The following is a 19176-nucleotide window of genomic DNA, read 5'->3' on the forward strand; positions in this document are numbered from 1 at the left end:
ACCTTCACCATCTGGTGGCTTGCGCAATACAGTCTGTAACTTAATAGCAGTCACAGCCCAGTGCGCCGGGAAGGAAGGCTCCCAACACGGGAGACATCTTTGCATTTGCTACGAACAAGGCTGCTTACAGGCACTCCCATGCAAAGAGTCAAGGGCTAGTCTGAAACAGGAATATTTATCTCCATATATTATCACGGAGCTGACTGGCAGGGCCGAAGGTCTTCAAATACCATGGAGGAGCTTAGGCAGAGACTTTGTCATGATTTAGTGCTTCCAAGCCAGCATCACTCACTGACTGAAAAGTCCCTTAAAATCAAAACTGAAAAACACTGCTTAAATGAGAGCTTAGAGTTTAAAACGTTATGTCACTCTCTAAACCCAGCTCTTGTTGAACATGTGTTACACATAACCAAAGCCTGACACACTTCCTGCATTGGCAGGGAGATAGTAATGGAAAAGCTCACTGAGGCTAGTTTTAGTGATTTACAGCAAGATGGGGGGTGGGGGGGAAATCACATCTTTCTTCAATATGTTTTTCTACTAACAATATATGTGTACATAAAGCTAGTCTAAGCTACTTTGCATTAAAGCTAGAGTAAAGCAAAGGTGGCAAAGTCATTGACTGGCATTTCAATTAATCCTGCCCAATATCATTGAGGGACAGGATTTACCTCAATTTTAGAAGGCTATATCTGGAGACATTACTCTGTACCCTCTCCACACTCAGAAGAGAAACACATTAGGTCCTAAAAACAGATAAAACTGCACCTTTATTTGAGCCCAGTAAAAGCTGGGATACACAGAAATCACTTGCTGACCCTCAAAGTACGTTCCCAACATCTGCACCAAGGACTTCTCTAGCTCAACTCCATGACATTCTCACCTAACATGGGCAGATCCTTAAAGCTGAGATAGATCAGATCACAAATGATCTATGTCCTTCTATTGAGCGTAAAGGAATTGTGGTTGGCTAGCTTCAGTGCAGACTTGCCCAAACAGATTTAATCCAGGAAACCTAAGGAGACAGCAACAGTATCCATTTACTGTCTTGGAAGGAAATACTCCTTCATATACCTTTTGTCATGCACCAGTTATGTATCTTACAAAATAAACCACATGGGCTTGTCTACAGTCTCTAACCATACACATAATAGATAACAAATTAAAGTTACAAGCCACTCTGTTTCTTCTCATTTCTAACCTTCATGTCCTGGGAACGCTACAATAATATTCTTGCACCTCATGCATAAACCTATTTACTGTGAATCCACCAATTCCTCGTGTATTAAACAAGAAAATCATTACGTAGGGAACAAACAGTCATGAATTGTGATATGCTTGTACAGTATTTTGTCTGGACTCCAGAAGAGTATCAGGAATTATGGATCTCATTGTTGTCCTCAAAGGGGAGAATGGTTTAGTGGTCGTAACAGCAATGCTAACAACAAAGATTTAAACCACTTTTTCTGAAGGCTGCACAACTAAGCAGGTGACGCAGATCTGCTGTAGTTTCCTTCTTTCTAGGTGCAAGAAGCAATATAAAGAAAACAACATCTGAGTTTCTATCCTTTGGTTTAAGCCTTTGCTGCATACAATCCAAAAGCAAACACAATACGCCTTAACAAATTATCAGGCAAAGGAATTGTTCTCAAAGGAAGTGGCAGCAGGCTCTAGGGCCATATCCACTGCTTCTCAACTGCAAATGAACAGGATCCAAGCCTTCTATAAGGACTACTCCAAAGCTTTGAACATGGTAAACTTCAGGCATTATCCTATAAAGCAACAGCTACCTAAAAATGAAAATCCCTACTGATAAAAGACAGAGCATCAGCAAGAAGACTTAAGTACTATGAAATGCACAGACACATCTCCTCATACGCACAGGAGAAAATAGTCCTGCCTACAGGACTTAGGAGCAAGATACTCACTGTATTTTATAAACCACCAACTTCCCAGATCTGTAACAGCTATTTATACACTCCAATCCCGTTGGCAAAGTTGGCTTTATGGTGTTTTTAACATCTCAACCCAAATTACAAAGTATCTATGGATTTCCAACTCCATTTTCACTTCCAACTACTTAAATTCTGTTCTTGCCTGACCTATAACTTATGTTAAAACATATGGCAGTGTGTTTGCTAAAAAATCCCTCCAAGATATATATACCCTAAATCAATTCTAAACAGCTTTAGATTTAAGATCAGGAAGGGGGTGGAAGGAAAACCTAAGAGTGCTTTGTTGTTTTTCTGTTGGGGTTTTGGTTTGTTGGTTTTTTCTTTTTTTTTCCCTATGAAACTAACTAAAGCAGCCAAAAGTTATTTAGAGTTAGTTTATGAAGTGAAAATTCTGTAAACTTTCTACTGGAAAGGCAATTTAATCTCCGTTCCAGATACCGACATGCTCAATATACATTAAAAAAAAAAAAAAACCTTCATAAAGGTTATTATTAAATACTTTGGAGAAAGATTTAGGAAAAATACTGCACATGCATTCAAGCAGGAATCCCTAGTGGTTGTCTCGTTTACCTCATTACACACAAGCGCGTGCACACACAGAGTGTTAATTGCACTCCAAAAGAAAACTGCAGGCACAGACTGCAAGAAATTAGGTGGGCCCTTCCTCTGGTTCCCTCCTCCCAATGGACGCCTACTATTCTTCTAAAAATTCCCCACAGAAAAAGACAGTGCTAATTGTAGCTATCACAAAGTGTTTTTCCATCGTCACAGAAATTTAATTCCTAAATTTGAGCCAATGCACATGCAGAGGCAGAGACCAAATAGAGGTAGGAGTGATGATCAATCCACGTAGCAATTCACTCTAGCAGGAAAAATTTAAACACACAACAAGAGAATAATCCCATAACTGGCATATCCACATGAAAATCTTGAAAAGCTTATTTTCAGCCTCTTAAAGCTAACTGATGCAACACCTTCCTGTGAGAACATTACATAGCCCAGGCACTTGCCACCCATACCACAGAGTTAGCACAAAATGCATCAGTTCCCTCTTCAGGGCTTGTTCTCTTACATTCTTTCAGGAACAACGTGGGGCCTTTATTTGTCCTACAGTAGTGACATGCTTAGCTCAAATCTCAGTACCTGAGTACTCAAATCCAAGTAACACTTGGGAGTTCATGCTGTCTTGTGCCAATGAAAGCTGTACAAGATGCTCAGGTGTGTAAGGACAGAGCTGGAGTAGAGAACATGCTCGTGTCACTGTATCAGTTAATAGTACCGCCTCATCTGCAATATCCCAGGCAAGGCCACATCTCAGAAGGTTCAAAGAAACTAGGAAAAACAATCAGGACCTTAAAAAAAAATCTCTCACAGAAGTGACTTTCAAAACTTGTGGAACAGTCACATGACAGAGATGTCAATTCGAAGAAAACCAGACAAAGAATGACAAGCCCTGGGAAAGAACGTCCCTTGTCCTCGACTTAAGACCTGAAAGACCACTACTCATAACACCTATTCCCTTTGGGAGCTGGCACCAGGCTGCAAGAGGAAGCCCAGGGAACAAACAGTAACACACCAGCACTGACAGTCATGATTAGAGGACAGATGCTGGGTCTGCAGTTGCACTGGCAATACCAACACGACAGGCTGTACACAGGTAGATAACAGATCATCTGACCCCAAGAACTGCTCTCCAGCATAAGACACTCTCAGGAATGATGAATGCATGAGTTCCTCTAGGAGAATTAAGTCAATCTGCAGCAGTGGAAACTGTCCCTTTCTCCCTGTATTCTCATACAAGTAGGAGCATGGGAATGCATTTTCTCCAGGTCTGCCTACCACTGACAAGCAGCCACTGGAGTGTAAAGGAATGACCCAGCTTTACACCTACACACAGCTGCACTGCAGCCACTCACACCACTTCTGCAAGAGTAAGCTTTAGGTAAAGCACGTGCCAAATTGTGTTCACGCAGAGTTGATGCAGGTGAAGAGCAAGAAGCCTTTTGCCAGCAGAAGCAGGTGCTCACACTTAGCCTGCAGTGACACTATTGTAAATAAATAATCTTCTGCTTTACCATCTCTCCTGAAACACTACTCTAAAATGAAAGAGGAGCAGCATTTGTTCCAACCAAGGCAGAACTTTAGATTGCTTAGAAATAAAAAAAGTGGGTAGGCTGTGAAGAAATCACTCCTGCATATTATAGGAACTGTGGCACAGCATGAAATTATGGGCTCCTAATGGCCTCCAAGAACACACAGGCATCTTCTGCTTGAAAAAAATCTCTCATGCAGCTAAGTGAGCATTCCTCTGTGGACATTGGTTTTGATTGCTAGTCAGTACAGAGGCTCTGGGAAACCAGACAAGCTGAGGAGAGTTAGAATCCCTGCCCAGACAGTTCACAGTTCACACAGACAAGGTGACAAAAGGGAGGAAAGAGTCACAAGACACAATCGGGATAGCAAAGAAAACATGTTGAATCATCTTAACCACCAGAAGGGAAAGACAACTTAAATTCTAAAAAGGAAATATTGGCTTGTCCTCTACTTCTAAAGGTAATCCTCAAGTGCCACAAAAACTGTGAGAAGACGAGTTGCATATCAAAACTGAAAAAAAGAATTCCACATATGCAAACTTCAGTAAAAATTAAGTAAGAAAGTTTAATTTTTTGTAATATTATATATATAACATAATATTATACAGTTAGAGCTGTAGCAGAATTTGCAATCTTATTCATATCAATAAGCCACTTAGCCTCAGCCTAAAAATTTCTGTATGTTACAATTTCTGTATTTTCTGTATGTTAGAGTGACTGAATACCCTGACTTCACAGGGGGAAAACTGCAGACACATTACAAATTTCCATACCCAGGCGCGTTCAGAAGATAACTATTTCTATCCATAGGCAAAAGGTGCAAACTATCATAGAATGCACATAAACTACTGATTAATTTCCAAATCTTAGCTTAAAATTGGCAAATAAACTGCCTTTAGACAGAAACATTCATATACTTGTCACTTATGAACAGGTGGACTCTCTGTTATTAATTATGGATGACTGAGACAGCACTCACGGGATGAAAAATCATCACGGTTATCAAAGGAATTAGCTTTGTACTCAAGAGATTTTTATGCAATTTTACTGTGTTTACATTTTACAAAGACTCTCAACCACAGCTAAGAAATGCTGAAGTTGTTCATACAATGTACCAGTACCAATAGTTTCATACCCAGGGACTTTTTTTTTTAGAGCTAAGATATATCGATAAACCCCTTGGTTTCATAAGAGGAACATACAGATAGCTTTCAAAACTCCTGTGACACTGAACTTCCTAGAACTCTGAATTTATAATTAACTAATCTAATAGCAGACTTAAAAGAGCCCTGTTTGGACCTTTTTTATGTCAGAGCAATTCACTGTGACAGAAGATTATTTTTATCAGCTTGGAGATTGCAATCTTTCTCTGAAAGAAGATACTTCCAAGGACTCGGTGCTTACAAACAAGCAGAAGCTCTCAAGACTGAACACCTCGTGTATATACCCATACACATAACATACATACATAAGGAAGAAAAAGTATATACAACGAACAGGTTGAGGATTTCACTTAATGCACCTAAAAGTAAATGGAGTGGCTTTGAAAATTCATCTCCAAGTGAGGATTGCAGAGTCAGCTTTTTCAAGATTAAACAACTTTATAAAGAAGGACATCATATAGTAGACATTAAACTTCAACTTCACCTGTTTGACTTCAAGTCTTTTCAGTAATTTGGCTAAATATATTTTGGCATTACTGAAAGCTGACATTATTTTACCATAGCAAACTCACAGAAGCAAAATGTTCTCTGAAGGAGGTTAAATTTTTGTATTTTTTTATTTTTTAAGACAAAACATACCCTTAAATCTGGAGAGAAGTTGTCTGCTGAGGTGGAGATGGAGTCAGACGACAAAGCAGAAGCAGATTTGGTGTGAGTGGAATGGTCCGACTGCGACGTGGAAGCGCTATAAAGAGAAACACCAGAGTGTATCAAAACTGTGCTCAAGAAAGTTCAAAAGCTGACAAGTCCAGCCACTCACTCACAGTCATATCATGCATTTTTCACTATTCCTACCCTTTCCACTCTCAGTTATTCAGCCCTCAGCAGTGCTTTAAGAGAACCTGTTCTACTTGCCATTACCAGGGATTACCAAAGCACACACAACTCATTACTAAAACTCGGCTCAGACAGAGCCAACATTAACACAACCACCAGCTTGTGCAGAGGAACACACTCAGTGCCCGAAGCTGGGTGAACAGCTGTAGTGGAGCTGCAGGTTGAGCTGTGTGTGGTGAGAGCCCGAGCCAAGAGGCCAGAACTGCCAACCCGTTGCACAGCAAAGGGCCTGGGGACCTGTGGCCCGGCCAGGTGACTGGACACTCAGAGACACGGCAGGAGCCAATGACCCCAGACCTTCCTGCATTTAGACTGACAGGGTATAAAAGCCCAGGGTTTCCTTTGTTTGGGGTCCCTCCTCAGAGGCACCAGCTTGAGCTGCTATTTTGTTATTTAGTTACTGCACCAAGATTAAGTTGTTTTAAGGATCGAGTCATCTGAGACCCTGCTATGGGAAATGTGGGGTCGAGATGGTAATGAAACTTGGTCTGTCTGTGAGTGTGTGGTGCGTAGCTGCAAAGGGGCTTTGGTCCCAGCTCAGGTGGTGAGAGAGTGACTGTCAGACTGGCTCCTGGATGGTTGGATGGGGAAGTTTCCTCAGCACCAGATCAAATCCTAAATTACAGAAACTAAGGGCCTCCATTTCAGCCCTTCAGATGGGAGATATTAGTGCGCTGCAAGGGGATGAAAACAGACAGACTCCTGAACGTACGCCAGCACAGTCCCGACTGCAGCTGTACAGTGGTGGAAGAAATTCAGAATTAAAACTCTCTTAATCGCACACAACTTTTCTTCTTCAAGGATATATACAAAGCTGAGGAGAATAAAAAGACTCTCCCAGCAGACGTCTCTGATGATATAAAACACGGTTCTCTGAATAACAAAGCAAAACAAAAATTTTCCTTTTCTATACAGTTTTCCAAATATAGCTGTAAACAATTAAAATAAGTTTATATTTTACATATTTTTATGCTGCAACCTCCCCTAGAACCCTATTGCTTAAAATTAGCATTTGATACTAAGGCTTTTAAAACCCCAGATGATTGTAAAGAAAGATCCTATGCAGTACAGTGTTACTCCCTGAAGTCACCGTACAGCAATAAATACTACCTGTGCCAATTAATTCCCACACTCTTACTGACCCCACAAAGGTTTTAGCTGGATGTAAAGATACTCCTAAGGATCAGCTATCTGACTTGGAAGCCTAGCCTTGGCTGAAGCAGAATACCAGCAGGAGTATTACTGTTACTACTTATATTAATTAGACATGTGACAACCTAGAAATAGCTGTATCTGAGCTTCCAAAGGGCCTGGAGATTTGGTAATTGTCTGAAAATTATTTTGCTGCTGATAAACAGCCACCAAAAGGCCAAAATGTTCCATTTTTATTTCTATTCTTTGGAGTTTGGCTAAGTATTGCACAGGGAATGTTAAAAACAAAAAGGACCACAGAAAAATTGGGCTCTTGCTGGGAGTTAGTCCTGTCTGTTCAAGAATTAAAGAACACTGGCACCTCTTTCATCCTATGAAGTAGAAACTTCAAAATGGAACCTTTAGGAACAGTAAAAAGTTATTTAAAATAAATTACACTGGTGTGCCTATTGATTAGCACAATTCCACTGAAGGCACTTGTCGTACAAGGTTCGACAGCCAATCACTCAGCTTTCCAATGTGCTCAGCTCCTGTGGTTGCCAGGTAAACTCACATAATTCCAGATGGCCAGAGGGACTTGTGCATACAACTCATGCCACAGCCACCCTACAGTCTCTGTTCAGGCAGAAAATTATCTTACACTAAAACAGCAAGAACTGAATCTGCAAAACCTCCCATTCTTGTGAATGAAAAGGCCTCCTATAAGCACTGTATCTGTGTATAGTTTCACACTACAACAAAACTGATACAAAGTGTCTGCTGCTGCTGCTGATGGGCTGCTCACATACTTCTCTCCTCTCGACCCAGACTGCACATTCCTGCCATCTCCACTGTGCTGGATGGGCATCATGGGATGCACGGTTCAATTTGCTGATCATGGGCTGTAAACTATTAATAAACATGAAGAGAGTCTTCTGTTGGGTAACAAGGCTGATTGGATTCATTACATGGCTATATAAATCATCAGTTGCAGCACACAGAGAGGGAAGGAATCTGTATCTGGAGATGATGAGGAAGGCTGAGAACACTTTGCGCACAGCAGCCTGCAGGCATGCTAAATTAGGCTTAGCACTAAACCATATTTTTACTTTACTCTTCTTAAATGAGCTCAGACCTCTTATGTGTTCCCTTGAAACTTCTTTCAGCCTGGTTTCTGCATGGTCAGTTTTCACCCTCGTCTTTGCACCCATTTAATTAACTTGATTTTTAACAGCATGTTTAAAAAAAAAAAAAAGAAACACTTAATTTAATCATTCCACAAAGCAGCACCCGTTTACTGTACAGCAACCTATAAGGAGATAGTACTCAGAGTGTACTTTAAGGTACTCAAAGGTACTTAAAGTCATCAATGAAGAGCAAGCAGATAGTGTAGATGCTGTTATCATTGGGTGACAAGCCTGACTCCTCCTGTCCCTGGGTTCCCACTGTGTCTTCTCCCACATCGGCTCCAGCCGGGGGAGCCAGAGGCTCAGGATAAGCCTCCAGAAGCCATGCCTTCTAGCTCCCTCTCCTTTCAGGGCCCACACTTTTGTATATTTAAAAGCATTTTAAAGGTCAGCAGCTCTGCTGAGTTTACAAATCCTTTAGCACAGGTGTAAGTACCTAAGCCAGGGCACACCAGCAGCTGTACCCCATGCAGGACAGCTTACTCCACCAAGCAACCACAGCAAAATCACAGTAACCTATTTGTAGAAGCATTTGCATCAAAAATTTAACATCCTTTAGAGACAGAAAAGAGAGCTGGAAAGACCAGACAGGTTTAGTGGAGCGTGCTAGTCTCTGCCCCAATGCGAGGACAAGCTAGACCCGAACAGTTCCCAAGAGCTGTCTGTCTAACTTGCTCTGAACAGCTCCCAGGGAGGGAGAGTGCTAGCAAAAGGATCAAAATTTCACCAGTTTTTCTGCTGACACGATTTGTCTGCCCAGATACATTCCCAGTGACTGCTTAATACACAAGCAACAATTATCTAATCATTATAAGATTTTTATGAAATTGTTAAATAATTTCTCTTTCAAACTAAGGGGCAAACAGCATTATGCAGGGGAAAAAGAAAAAGAAAAGGAAAAAGGGGGAGAACCATAATCCACAGCATGTCTGAGCTATGAAAGAGTTTTGTGTTTATTGATCACGCTTGGCTTCAAGTGGCTGTTAAAGAAGGAAAGCATTTGCATTTTAGAAGTGGCTTTTCAAAATCTCCCCGCACCAATGTCTCTGTGCTCCTGCAAAAACCACCAGTGAAGCCTCTCTCCAGTGACAGCAGTGGGAGTTTTTGAGAAGCGACGCCTGCAGACACAGCGAACAATACCCCTGGATTACGAAGCTCAGCACAGTATGCATAGGTTGCATATGTTTGGCTCGCTACCTCTGTTCTCCTCATCTGCCATTTCCAGGGAGCTGAGATGGAAGGAAGGAGCAGACAGCAGAAAGGCCGCTGGTTTGTGGCTCCCTCCTCTTATCGTTGTCAGGCAGCTGCACAGCTCCAGCTCCACTGCTTAGCAAACTAATTAATCTGATGTCCCTGCATGCACACGAGAAGTTTATTAGTTTCAGTTGTTTAGTCAATCTTAGCTCCCCTTTGCTGCCAATACAACAGTAAAGATCCTCAAAACCACAGAGTTTCATATGCCTTTGGGTGCGGGAGAACAGGAGAGCATCCTGGGACAGACATACAAACTCAGAGTGTGGACACCAGAGCTCCCTCCATGCTTCGCCACCAGCCCCTCTGCATCACCTCAAGCAAATCATTTACTTGTGCTTCTGTCAAGGCTTCTGCACATTATCCCAGCTTTTGCCAATGTGAAGTTAAAGCTGTCTCGTGCAGTACTTTTGGCAGCCTGATGGGTATGTCTGGCATCAGTTTAATGTGCTGAAGACCCCATTGAGGACATTCTGTTCTCACAGCAAAAAAACCCCAACAGCTGCATTTCACCAGTAAGGCAACACAGAGCAGACCTGAAGGATGGCCAGGGCACGATGGGCACATGTAAGTGCTGGGTTGGGGGGCACCTGACAAACATCTGAAAACACAGGTAGGTTTGGACAGATCTCAGCCAGGGTTGAAAATCACTAGAGCTGTGCCAGTCACTGCTAGCTGCAATACTACTTAAACATGCAAAATTACGGTATTGGCTCTGAACCTCATTAAGGTTCTGGAAAACAACATATATTCAGATTCACAAAATACTTTGAGTCTGCCTACAGAAAAATAAGTGAGCTCCTGTGAGGAACCAGGGACGACCAAGGACCTCCTGGAGCTTTTCTCTTCCCCAGGCTTCAGGCCCAGACAGCTCTTCCTTGTCCTTGTTGATGGATGTCTGTGTTATGAAGTATGAAAAGTAGTATGAAAAAAAGTATGAAAAGAGACCCCTTCAACAGGTCAAAAGCACCTTCAGGGATTCTGGATAGTCAGATTTTGAATGATAAATGGTCCAAATGCGAGCTGTCAGCACAATGGTCTTATACAATGTCTGCATGCAGTAGTAACCCTTTGGCTATATAGAATATATACATGCAACTAATAAGAGAATTACACTGGAAACTGAGCACACTGACTCAACTCCTGATAAAGTGTTCATTGTTATTAGTAGGACTATCCCACAATATACCAGATGATTTTCAAACATAATTCAGACCTAGACCGATGCCCTCCGGTGGTTCCTGTTCAGGCAATTGAAAGGTATTACTGCACCCGTAGCAGAATTGAAGGTATGCCAGCATGCTGAGCTTAAAGTGTCAACAAAGATGGAAAGAAGCTGCAAACAGAAGTATCTGTGATGCACAAACTTGACCTGTTAAACTACGAACATGCAGGGGAAATATTTCAGGTGGAACCCATCATAAAGTCTTAAGCCACTTCAAAAAGTATCACTAAACGGCATTTGCCATTAATGAGATAAGGTAATCTCCCTGCACATAACAAACGTGATGTATAAGAAAGCCCAGGAAGAGAAACAAAACTCATAATTGCTATTTGGTTTGGCAACTGTTACACTAGACGTTTGAATATGAAGTTCTTTCTTTCCTAGCATAGAGAAGCAATAATTTTCCCTGGAAGTAGAAAGCAGAAGTACAAGCTTCTGAAGAGGGTGCTTTGACCTTGTGAGGATCTGAGCATGACAGTGAACCCAAGTCAGGTAGAAAATAAGCACAAAGATGCAAAGAAGAATCAAACCATGAAGCCCTGAAGTTTCAACCTGATGCAGACAAATGCACCATTTCTGCAGGACTGAGCTCTTCTGTCTGTATCCCTACCCCTGTTGTTGGGAACTTAATACAATTCAATACAATACAATTCTTCCTACTCCAAAGCCAGGACATTTTACTTTGCTGTCTTCACACTCCACAGGAAAGAAAAACTCCTACTAGATCTCTGTGAAAAGCTTTCTGTGAACATCAGTCCTAAGGATCATACCACTCCATACAACCTCTTCCCTTAGATCATGTGACTCAAGAAAAAAAGCTACAACAACCAATTTTATGTATCACTTAAAACCAAACAACTTCTGGCAAAATCTTAGACAGAAGTCACAAAATGAATACAAGGTGCGATCTGGCTAAACCATTTCAGCCTGTAATTACTGAGAATGGTCATTTCTGAGCAAGCTCTTAGAAGTGTGCCTTATTCTGTTCAGCAAAAACATAAAGCATACATATATACATACATATATATATTCTACTATACTTCTGATCAGCAAGAACATAAATTATACACATCTTCCCAAAGACAAGTAAATCCTGCGCAGAAAGGGACTGGATATAATGAGGGTGGTGAGACACTGGCATAGGTTGCCCAGAGAAGTTGTGGATGTCGCATTCCTGCAAGTGTGGATGGGGCTTTGAGCAACCCGGTCTAGTGGAAGATGTCTCTGCCCATGGCAGGAGGGTTGTAACTAGATGATCTTTAAGGTCCCTTTCAACCCAAACCATTGTATGGTTCTATGACACTTGTTCACACTGAAAAGTTAAAAAGAGCATTTTGTCTTGCTTCAAAGATACTGTCAAATAAAAAAAAAAAAAACACCAAAAAAAAACACAACAAAAACCCAAACCAAAATAAACCAACAAAAACCCCCAGAGACCATAAAAAGAAATAAGATAAGATTAAGTTCTGATCCCTGAAATTCCCCTCCTAAATCCAGGAGCAGGAATATGCATATGAATTTAATACCCAGAACTCTACAAAAAAATTCATGGAACAAAAGGGAAACACATCTCTGGAAAATATGCCCACTTTGAGTTGAAGTACATGCACAGGGCTTGAGGACACCTATTTTTTTGTACCAATGTCTTAAAAACTAACCTGGCTCACTCCTATAAATAACACAACCAAAATCAATAGTCAGTGATGATAAAGCCACCTTTCCAGCACCTTCTTTATGAATATTCTTTCTCTGTCAGTACAACAAGCAGCTGCTTCATTGCTCTCAATGATGTGCCAATTACTCAGACGCTAATTGGCATGAGCTGCTCACACCATTTCTTCTGTATCAAACAGAATGTTTTGTTTCAATAGTCACTGAACTGACACAGAAAACAGGTGACCATATGCGCCACTGAGCAATACAGTTTCAGACACAGAGGTTATAAATGAGAAAAACACTGTAGAGGGCAAATTTCCATTTCCTCTCTTCCTGTTTTTTAAAAGTTTCTCATTATGTACATTTCTAAAAATTAATCAAGGTGAAAACTGCAAATTAATGATGACGAGTGGCAAACACAATTTAATTTGAAGCTTCAGATGCCAAGAGAGGTAGGTCTGATTGATTTGAATTTACAGCAGGGCAATGAATAGAAGCACTTGTAGCACTTGGGCAGTTCTCTTACAAGTATAATGCTGCAGAGGTATTAAGTGCTCCCCGCTCACTTCCCTAACTCAGACTGACAACTCTCCCTCCTCAATACTTCCAACACTCCTGTTTCTTCAAGAGAATAAAAAGGTAATGCTGAAAAACCTCCTGGGTCACATCAGAGCAGAGGGAGACAAACCAGTGCTTGTTCTCCATGAATATGACTCTGTCCTAGCCAGCGCTGGCTGAACTGGCCGGGGATACCCAGCTGTTGCCCACATCAGACTCTCCCATTTGCAGCAGCTCTCTGTGGATCTGTGCTAAGGCTAAGTGGTCCCCCCAGTCCTTATCTGTGTATACACACATATTCCTAAGGGTCCTCAGAAGTCCCTCATACATCCCTCTCTAGGCAAGCACTCGAAAGCTCAGTTGGTATCTTGCCGGAACCAGGGCCTTGCAGCAGGAGCTGGGTACTCTGTGCTGGCTTCCACTCTGCTATGAACAGGCTCTGCTATTGTAAATTAAATGTTACCACTTTAATGCCATCCCTCCCAGAACAGGAATCCCACAGTGACTGGCACCAGGTCTGTCCATTATAAAAGGCAATGCCTTTCCCAAAGAGCTTTCACTGACAGACAAAGCAGTAGTACCTCCAGCGAGTAGTGACTGGATCTTAATTCTTCACAGTGTAATAAAAAGTTTTAACAGACTAATTCTACCTAGACATCAAATGCCACAGGAAACTACCTATAGCATAGGTAAGATGCAGCGTTACCCCTCTGAGCACCCAGTACCATCTTTTTAGGCACATGCTATTATACAGAGAGCTATTAGTTTCAGGTGAGTTGACTGGAACTCACAATTTTTCTAACCATTTAAAGATCCCAGTTCAACCTCTGCTTGACCTGTGACAATCTCAGAGGGGAAGAACTAAAAGCCATAAACAAATATGCTTTTGAAGGAAAGAAAAGCACAGACTGCCAGGCTGCCTCTGGCATTCAGAGAAGGCATACATTTGTATTATATAATAATGTACTCTCACTATTTAAAAGGGCCATCAATGTCAAAGTGTACCATCATCTAAAAGAGAAGCCATTTTAGCAAACAAATCATGGTGCATGTATGTGACATACCTAAAATAGCCCCCCCCCCCCGCCATGCCACTTGCCTGAATGAAAAAGTCACTTCTGTTGCCAAGCAAAGCCGGCTCTCAGTCTGACTTCAATGTTCCAAGGGAGGAAAATGACTTTTTTTAAAAGTTGATCCTTCCAAGTAGCATCCCGAGCTGAATATACAGTACATCTTTTCCCATGAGCCATAAAGAAAATGTCCTATATTTTAACTGTGAACAAGCTTTTCTAGGAATGCAAATTTTGCTCTCAATAGTTACACAATGGACTACAGTGTCACAAGCACCGTTCGTGCTCCATTAGTCATTCTTTTTTTTTTTTTACTGAAATTCACAAAAGGCCTACAGTGTGTGTAGAGCACTTGCTAAACAATAGGCTGATTGTTTAAAATATTTGCAAGATTCCAAGAATAAAGACCAACGCCCAAAGACAAACCAATATGCATCATGTAATTAATAACAGCAAGGAGCCCACAGTATCATGCTCCCATGAGTCAACAATCCAGAAGGTAAAAAACCAGGAAGGACAAGAGCTCTGAGACCCCTGAATCTATATTCTCTGATCAGCACAAGAAAGATAACTACAAAATTATCTGTATTCATGAGAGGAACAAAAGGGAAGTTCAGTTTCTAACAAGCTCCCAGCTGGTATGGGATGATCCTCAACTACAAGAGAAAAGAAGAAAAAAAAAATTCAAGAAGTTGTTAGACTTCTGCAGGGAACTGCTCTACCAATTTTGACTCTGCTCTACCAATTTAACTTCAGCCCATATCCAGGGAGTGCGAAGTTAGTGTCTACCTTTTGAAAACAGGCTGATAATCCAGTATTTTGGTCTGACTCCAGCTCCTAATGGAAATGTTTGGATTGCAAAATCCAGCCCAAAAGAAGCACTTTTGCTTACAGCATTAGGAGCTGGGGCAGGGAGTGGCAGGCAAGGCAGGCATCCTATGTTTTCCAAGTGACACACAATGGAAAGGCAGCCCTGTCCATCTGACAGACCTCCTAGAGATGATGCATACATCTGGGTCTGTGCTCCAAAGCTTAGGGGTTTGCTACCACCAGCACAGGCCCTTAGCATTGAAGATAAATCAAGACTATAAGATGAAGAGAGGTTCAAAACACAACCCTGTTTACTGCCAACATAAATAATGCTGTATATGAGAACAGTGCTCTCATCTGCTCTTGTCTGTGCCTTCCTACACACTGGATTATTGCTATGCTTTTTGGCATCTCTGGTATTGCTCAGAAGCAGCTAGAACCTTTGTTTTCAAGTATCAGATGCTACAGAAGGCAGGGCTAAACTAGAAATGAAGAAGATCTTGCCTGTGCTGAGAAAACTATTTCAAGGTCAAAAAAATATGGCTGAGGTGGAGACATTGCAGCACCTCGGGCTTCAGATGGCTGAAGCAGTTCTGCACAGGGACAGACAGAATGCCTGCCTCCCAATCAGGGAGACTGCTGATTGCCAAGACGTCTGGCAAGAGATCTCTTGGGCTGTGATGAACCAGCACATGTCCTGACCTGCAGCTTTCTCCCTCAGACAGCCCAGGCAGCTGCCTCAGCCCAGGGAATCTCCATGCTGCATGACTGCTCTGGCAAAACGGGAACTCACAAATCCACCTTCAGGTGCCTCCCGGTGCTCCAAAAACACCCATTGTCTCCTAGCCCTGCCTGTGGAAATGCTGATTCCAGGGCTCAGGATGTCTTGCAGCAGAGAACTAAGACATCTGGGTGGTGCTGCTATCTCCTACATCGGAGCAAACTTGGATTTCCCACTGCACCCCACAGGAGAAAGAGTGCTGGCAACACCTAACTGTCTCCACAAGTACTTAGAATAAAGACAAAAGCGATGATGGAAATCCTACATACAATTCAAAATCACCCTTGCAGTTAATCAATATTTATATCTACCTTATAAACATTGACACCCTTCCTTTAAAAACTTATCAAGCAAGAGAAAGACATACAAGTAAAAAACTGTCAGGATTTTGATGCAAATTTACACATTCCCATGCCAAGTTGCAAAAATTAGTCCAGAACCCTACAGCAAGAAGAAAGAAAAAAAAAATGGAAACACAGAACAACAAATATTTAATTTTCTTGTTAATTTTTATTTTTTAGGAAAAATCTATTAACTTGATACAGGAAAGAAAAAGAAACAAGAATTATATTAATGAGTACTTACCTTAGGACAGAAACAAGAACTCAATAAAAAGACAGATGTAACTTCTCTTTTACAATTTGTATTCTGGCAGTGCCTCAATTTCTAGCTATGTATTAAGAACCAGTTGTGTTTAGATTAACCAAATATACGTGTATTTCTCACAGTTCATGTGCTGTCTCAGTTTTTCTTTAGCTGCCTTCCCATGTCCCTATTAAAGAAACACCTTAGCTAGAACATAACACATATTGTTAAACTTTCTGATTTTCTTTAAAACACATACCACACAACCCCCTCACCCCAATAAACCTAACACCCAGAGGAATTAAAAATACCAGTGATTTACTAATCAATGACATTACTTGTTCCATCCTGGGAAAAATCAAAGGAAGGAGGAAAGGATGTATAAATATAGCCAGTGTGGAGAACGTTGTATCACCTAGCAAAACTGTAACACCTTGCTAGGCTTTCACAGACACTACGCAGCCATGTGCTCTGCCACATTTGGCTCAGAAAAAAAGACTGGGAACACCTTTATTCTGTTGACAGTTCAGCCCCTGCATGAAATTAGTCCTTAGCAAAATCTCAAGGCTGAAGTTAGAAAAGTATTCAGTAATTTAGGGGCTTCATTTCCTGAAATTCCACCTAGGCCAACACAAGATGTTTCCAGAAACAAAGAGCACTTGTGTGAGAAGTGAAGACTGGGAAGGGATCTCAGCAGTATCTCCAAGGTGGGTGCCGAGGAGATGGCACCAGACTCATTCTGGTAGCGCTGAGTGACAGCATGAGGAGCAATGGCCATAAACTAAAACACAAGAAGTTCCATCTCAACATGAGGAAGAAGTTCTAGAGTACATGTTGAAAACAAAAGTCTTTCGAATTCTTCTGCCTTGCAGTGAAATGAGGAATACAAACTATGTAAGCTCATCTGAGGATTTTCTGTTCATCAGTTCTCATTCATCTGAAATGAGGGCTAAACTAAGATCACCCACAGCCACTTCCTCCTGCCACTTCTGCTTCCTCAAGCAGAAACCAGTATATGTGAAAAACCAAGTAACTCAAAAGCAAGTAGGATCAATGAGGCTAGAATGGTTTGCCTCTGGCTGGTGGATAACATGGGCATGTTTGCTTCTACTTAGCCAAGGGAAACCCAGGCAGTGGAGTTTAGACAACTATTCAGCCTTCCCAGAGTGGAGTGGATCCTTATCTTTGCTCTACTAAATTACTTATGGAGTGTATTGATTCTGCTGAGGGAAGTATATCTACTTCCTATGCAGATAGAGCAATCTGAACCGGATCCTACCCTGGTTTCCCGAAGAGCAGTGTCTTGTAGTAGAGTAGTTTCTATTTGCTGTGTGTTTAACTGAACACAGCCTTTTGCAGACACCAGAGAAAGCAAAGGGGAAGACGGAAATGCAAAAATAACAGAATGTAATGTATTTCTCCAACCTGAGAGATGCCTTGTCCAAAACAATCTGCACATATTCATGATATCCTTCTCATCTAGGTATTCCCTTGTGTTGAAAATCAAACAAATTTTTTTCTGTAAAGGAAGAACTGCTGTGCCCTCCCTTCCTATATCCATTTTTGCTTAAATGCAAAACTTGTCACAAGTTACTATTTTCACTCCTCTGTAACACATGGCTAAAACTATCCAAATGTTAGAAAAATCATCAGTGGACAAACTAAACAAATATATACACATACATGGAGAAATGGGGCTTAGGAAACCAGACTACAAATCTCTGCTCTCTTCTCAGTTACGAATATATTTAGTTAACATGTAAAAAAGAGGTATGCTGTGAGTTAAGAAATAGCTCCTTCCTTTTTTGGAGTTGAGAACAACCCAAATTCAATGCTCTCTCTGCCCTTACCACAATGATGGGGAGGGAGTTCTGTGTAGGTGGTCACATCTGAATTACTTACTGTAGGCTCTTCTTAGAGTCACTGTGGAGAAACTGAGATGACTCATTGTCTACAAAATTGATTATTTCTCATTGTCTTAAAAAAAAAAAAAAAAAAAAAAAAAAAAAAAAAAAAAAAAAAAGAAAAAAACCAACCACCAAACCAGAGACTACCAGAACTCTCTATTGATCCAATCAGATGAGAAAAATCTCATGCAGGAGGCCTGTATTTCTCTGTATCAAAGGTGGAAGCAGAAGGTGGAATCAGAATGTGTAATCTAGAATCAGAGTATATTTTAACAAAAAAACGTGAACTCTGTCTTTCTGTGGTGCTGGAGACAGCAGTGATCAGCAGAAGCTGCACCCAAACAGGTGGGAATACTGAAGGCTCAAGACTGCTCTGCTGTACAAACCCTGAACACATCCACAATAGTCCCCCCCAGGTCCTCCTTCTCACACCCCAGTGTTTCATGACTACTCTGTTAGCATACTCACCTTTGAGGAAAGACTTGGGAAGTTCTCCCTTATACAGTGTGGGGGTTCATTTGCAGTGTGGGAGTGAGATATCAATTCTAAGACTGGAAGACACAGCCTGAATTTTCAAGAACATTTTACTCCAAAAGTCAACTTGGGTAAAATATGAGCAGAAGATCCCACATTTTTCACTTCTTTTCAGAGAGGTTCTACTTACAAGTGAGATGCTGATCAATTTTGATTTGTTAAAGGCATCCATCTTCTGGTTAAGAAAATCTGTTAAACTGATTTTAACAGTCATCCTTCAGCAGTTCATCTCTGGAACTACAGGTCCCAGTGACCTGCCCTTACCTTCAGCATCTGCTCTCCACAGCAGGCAGACAGGTGCTTCAATCTCACAACTGCACCAAACTCATTCCCAGCCTCCAGCCCTTTCCCGGGCAGATTTAAGGCAATCCTA

The 19176-nt window shown here is 41.4% G+C and overlaps 1 protein-coding gene across 4 annotated transcripts in view; it reads right to left on the reverse strand.

Moving 5' to 3' along the window:
* Nucleotides 1-19176, reverse strand: part of MTMR2 (myotubularin related protein 2) — a 62880-nt gene that overhangs the window by 35249 nt on the left and 8455 nt on the right. For 2 of the 4 annotated variants that reach the window (XM_053934922.1, XM_053934926.1), the window contains exon 2: nucleotides 5851-5956. In XM_053934922.1, coding sequence (XP_053790897.1) covers nucleotides 5851-5956 — 106 coding nt within the window. Of the gene's footprint in view, nucleotides 1-5850; nucleotides 5957-9623; nucleotides 9722-18933; nucleotides 18968-19176 lie in introns of those variants that run through there. The other 2 variants (XM_053934925.1, XM_053934924.1) reach the window with 2 other exon arrangements.

Source organism: Vidua chalybeata, chromosome 2 (assembly GCF_026979565.1).
Source record: "Vidua chalybeata isolate OUT-0048 chromosome 2, bVidCha1 merged haplotype, whole genome shotgun sequence".
Taxonomy (NCBI): Eukaryota; Metazoa; Chordata; class Aves; order Passeriformes; family Viduidae; genus Vidua; species Vidua chalybeata.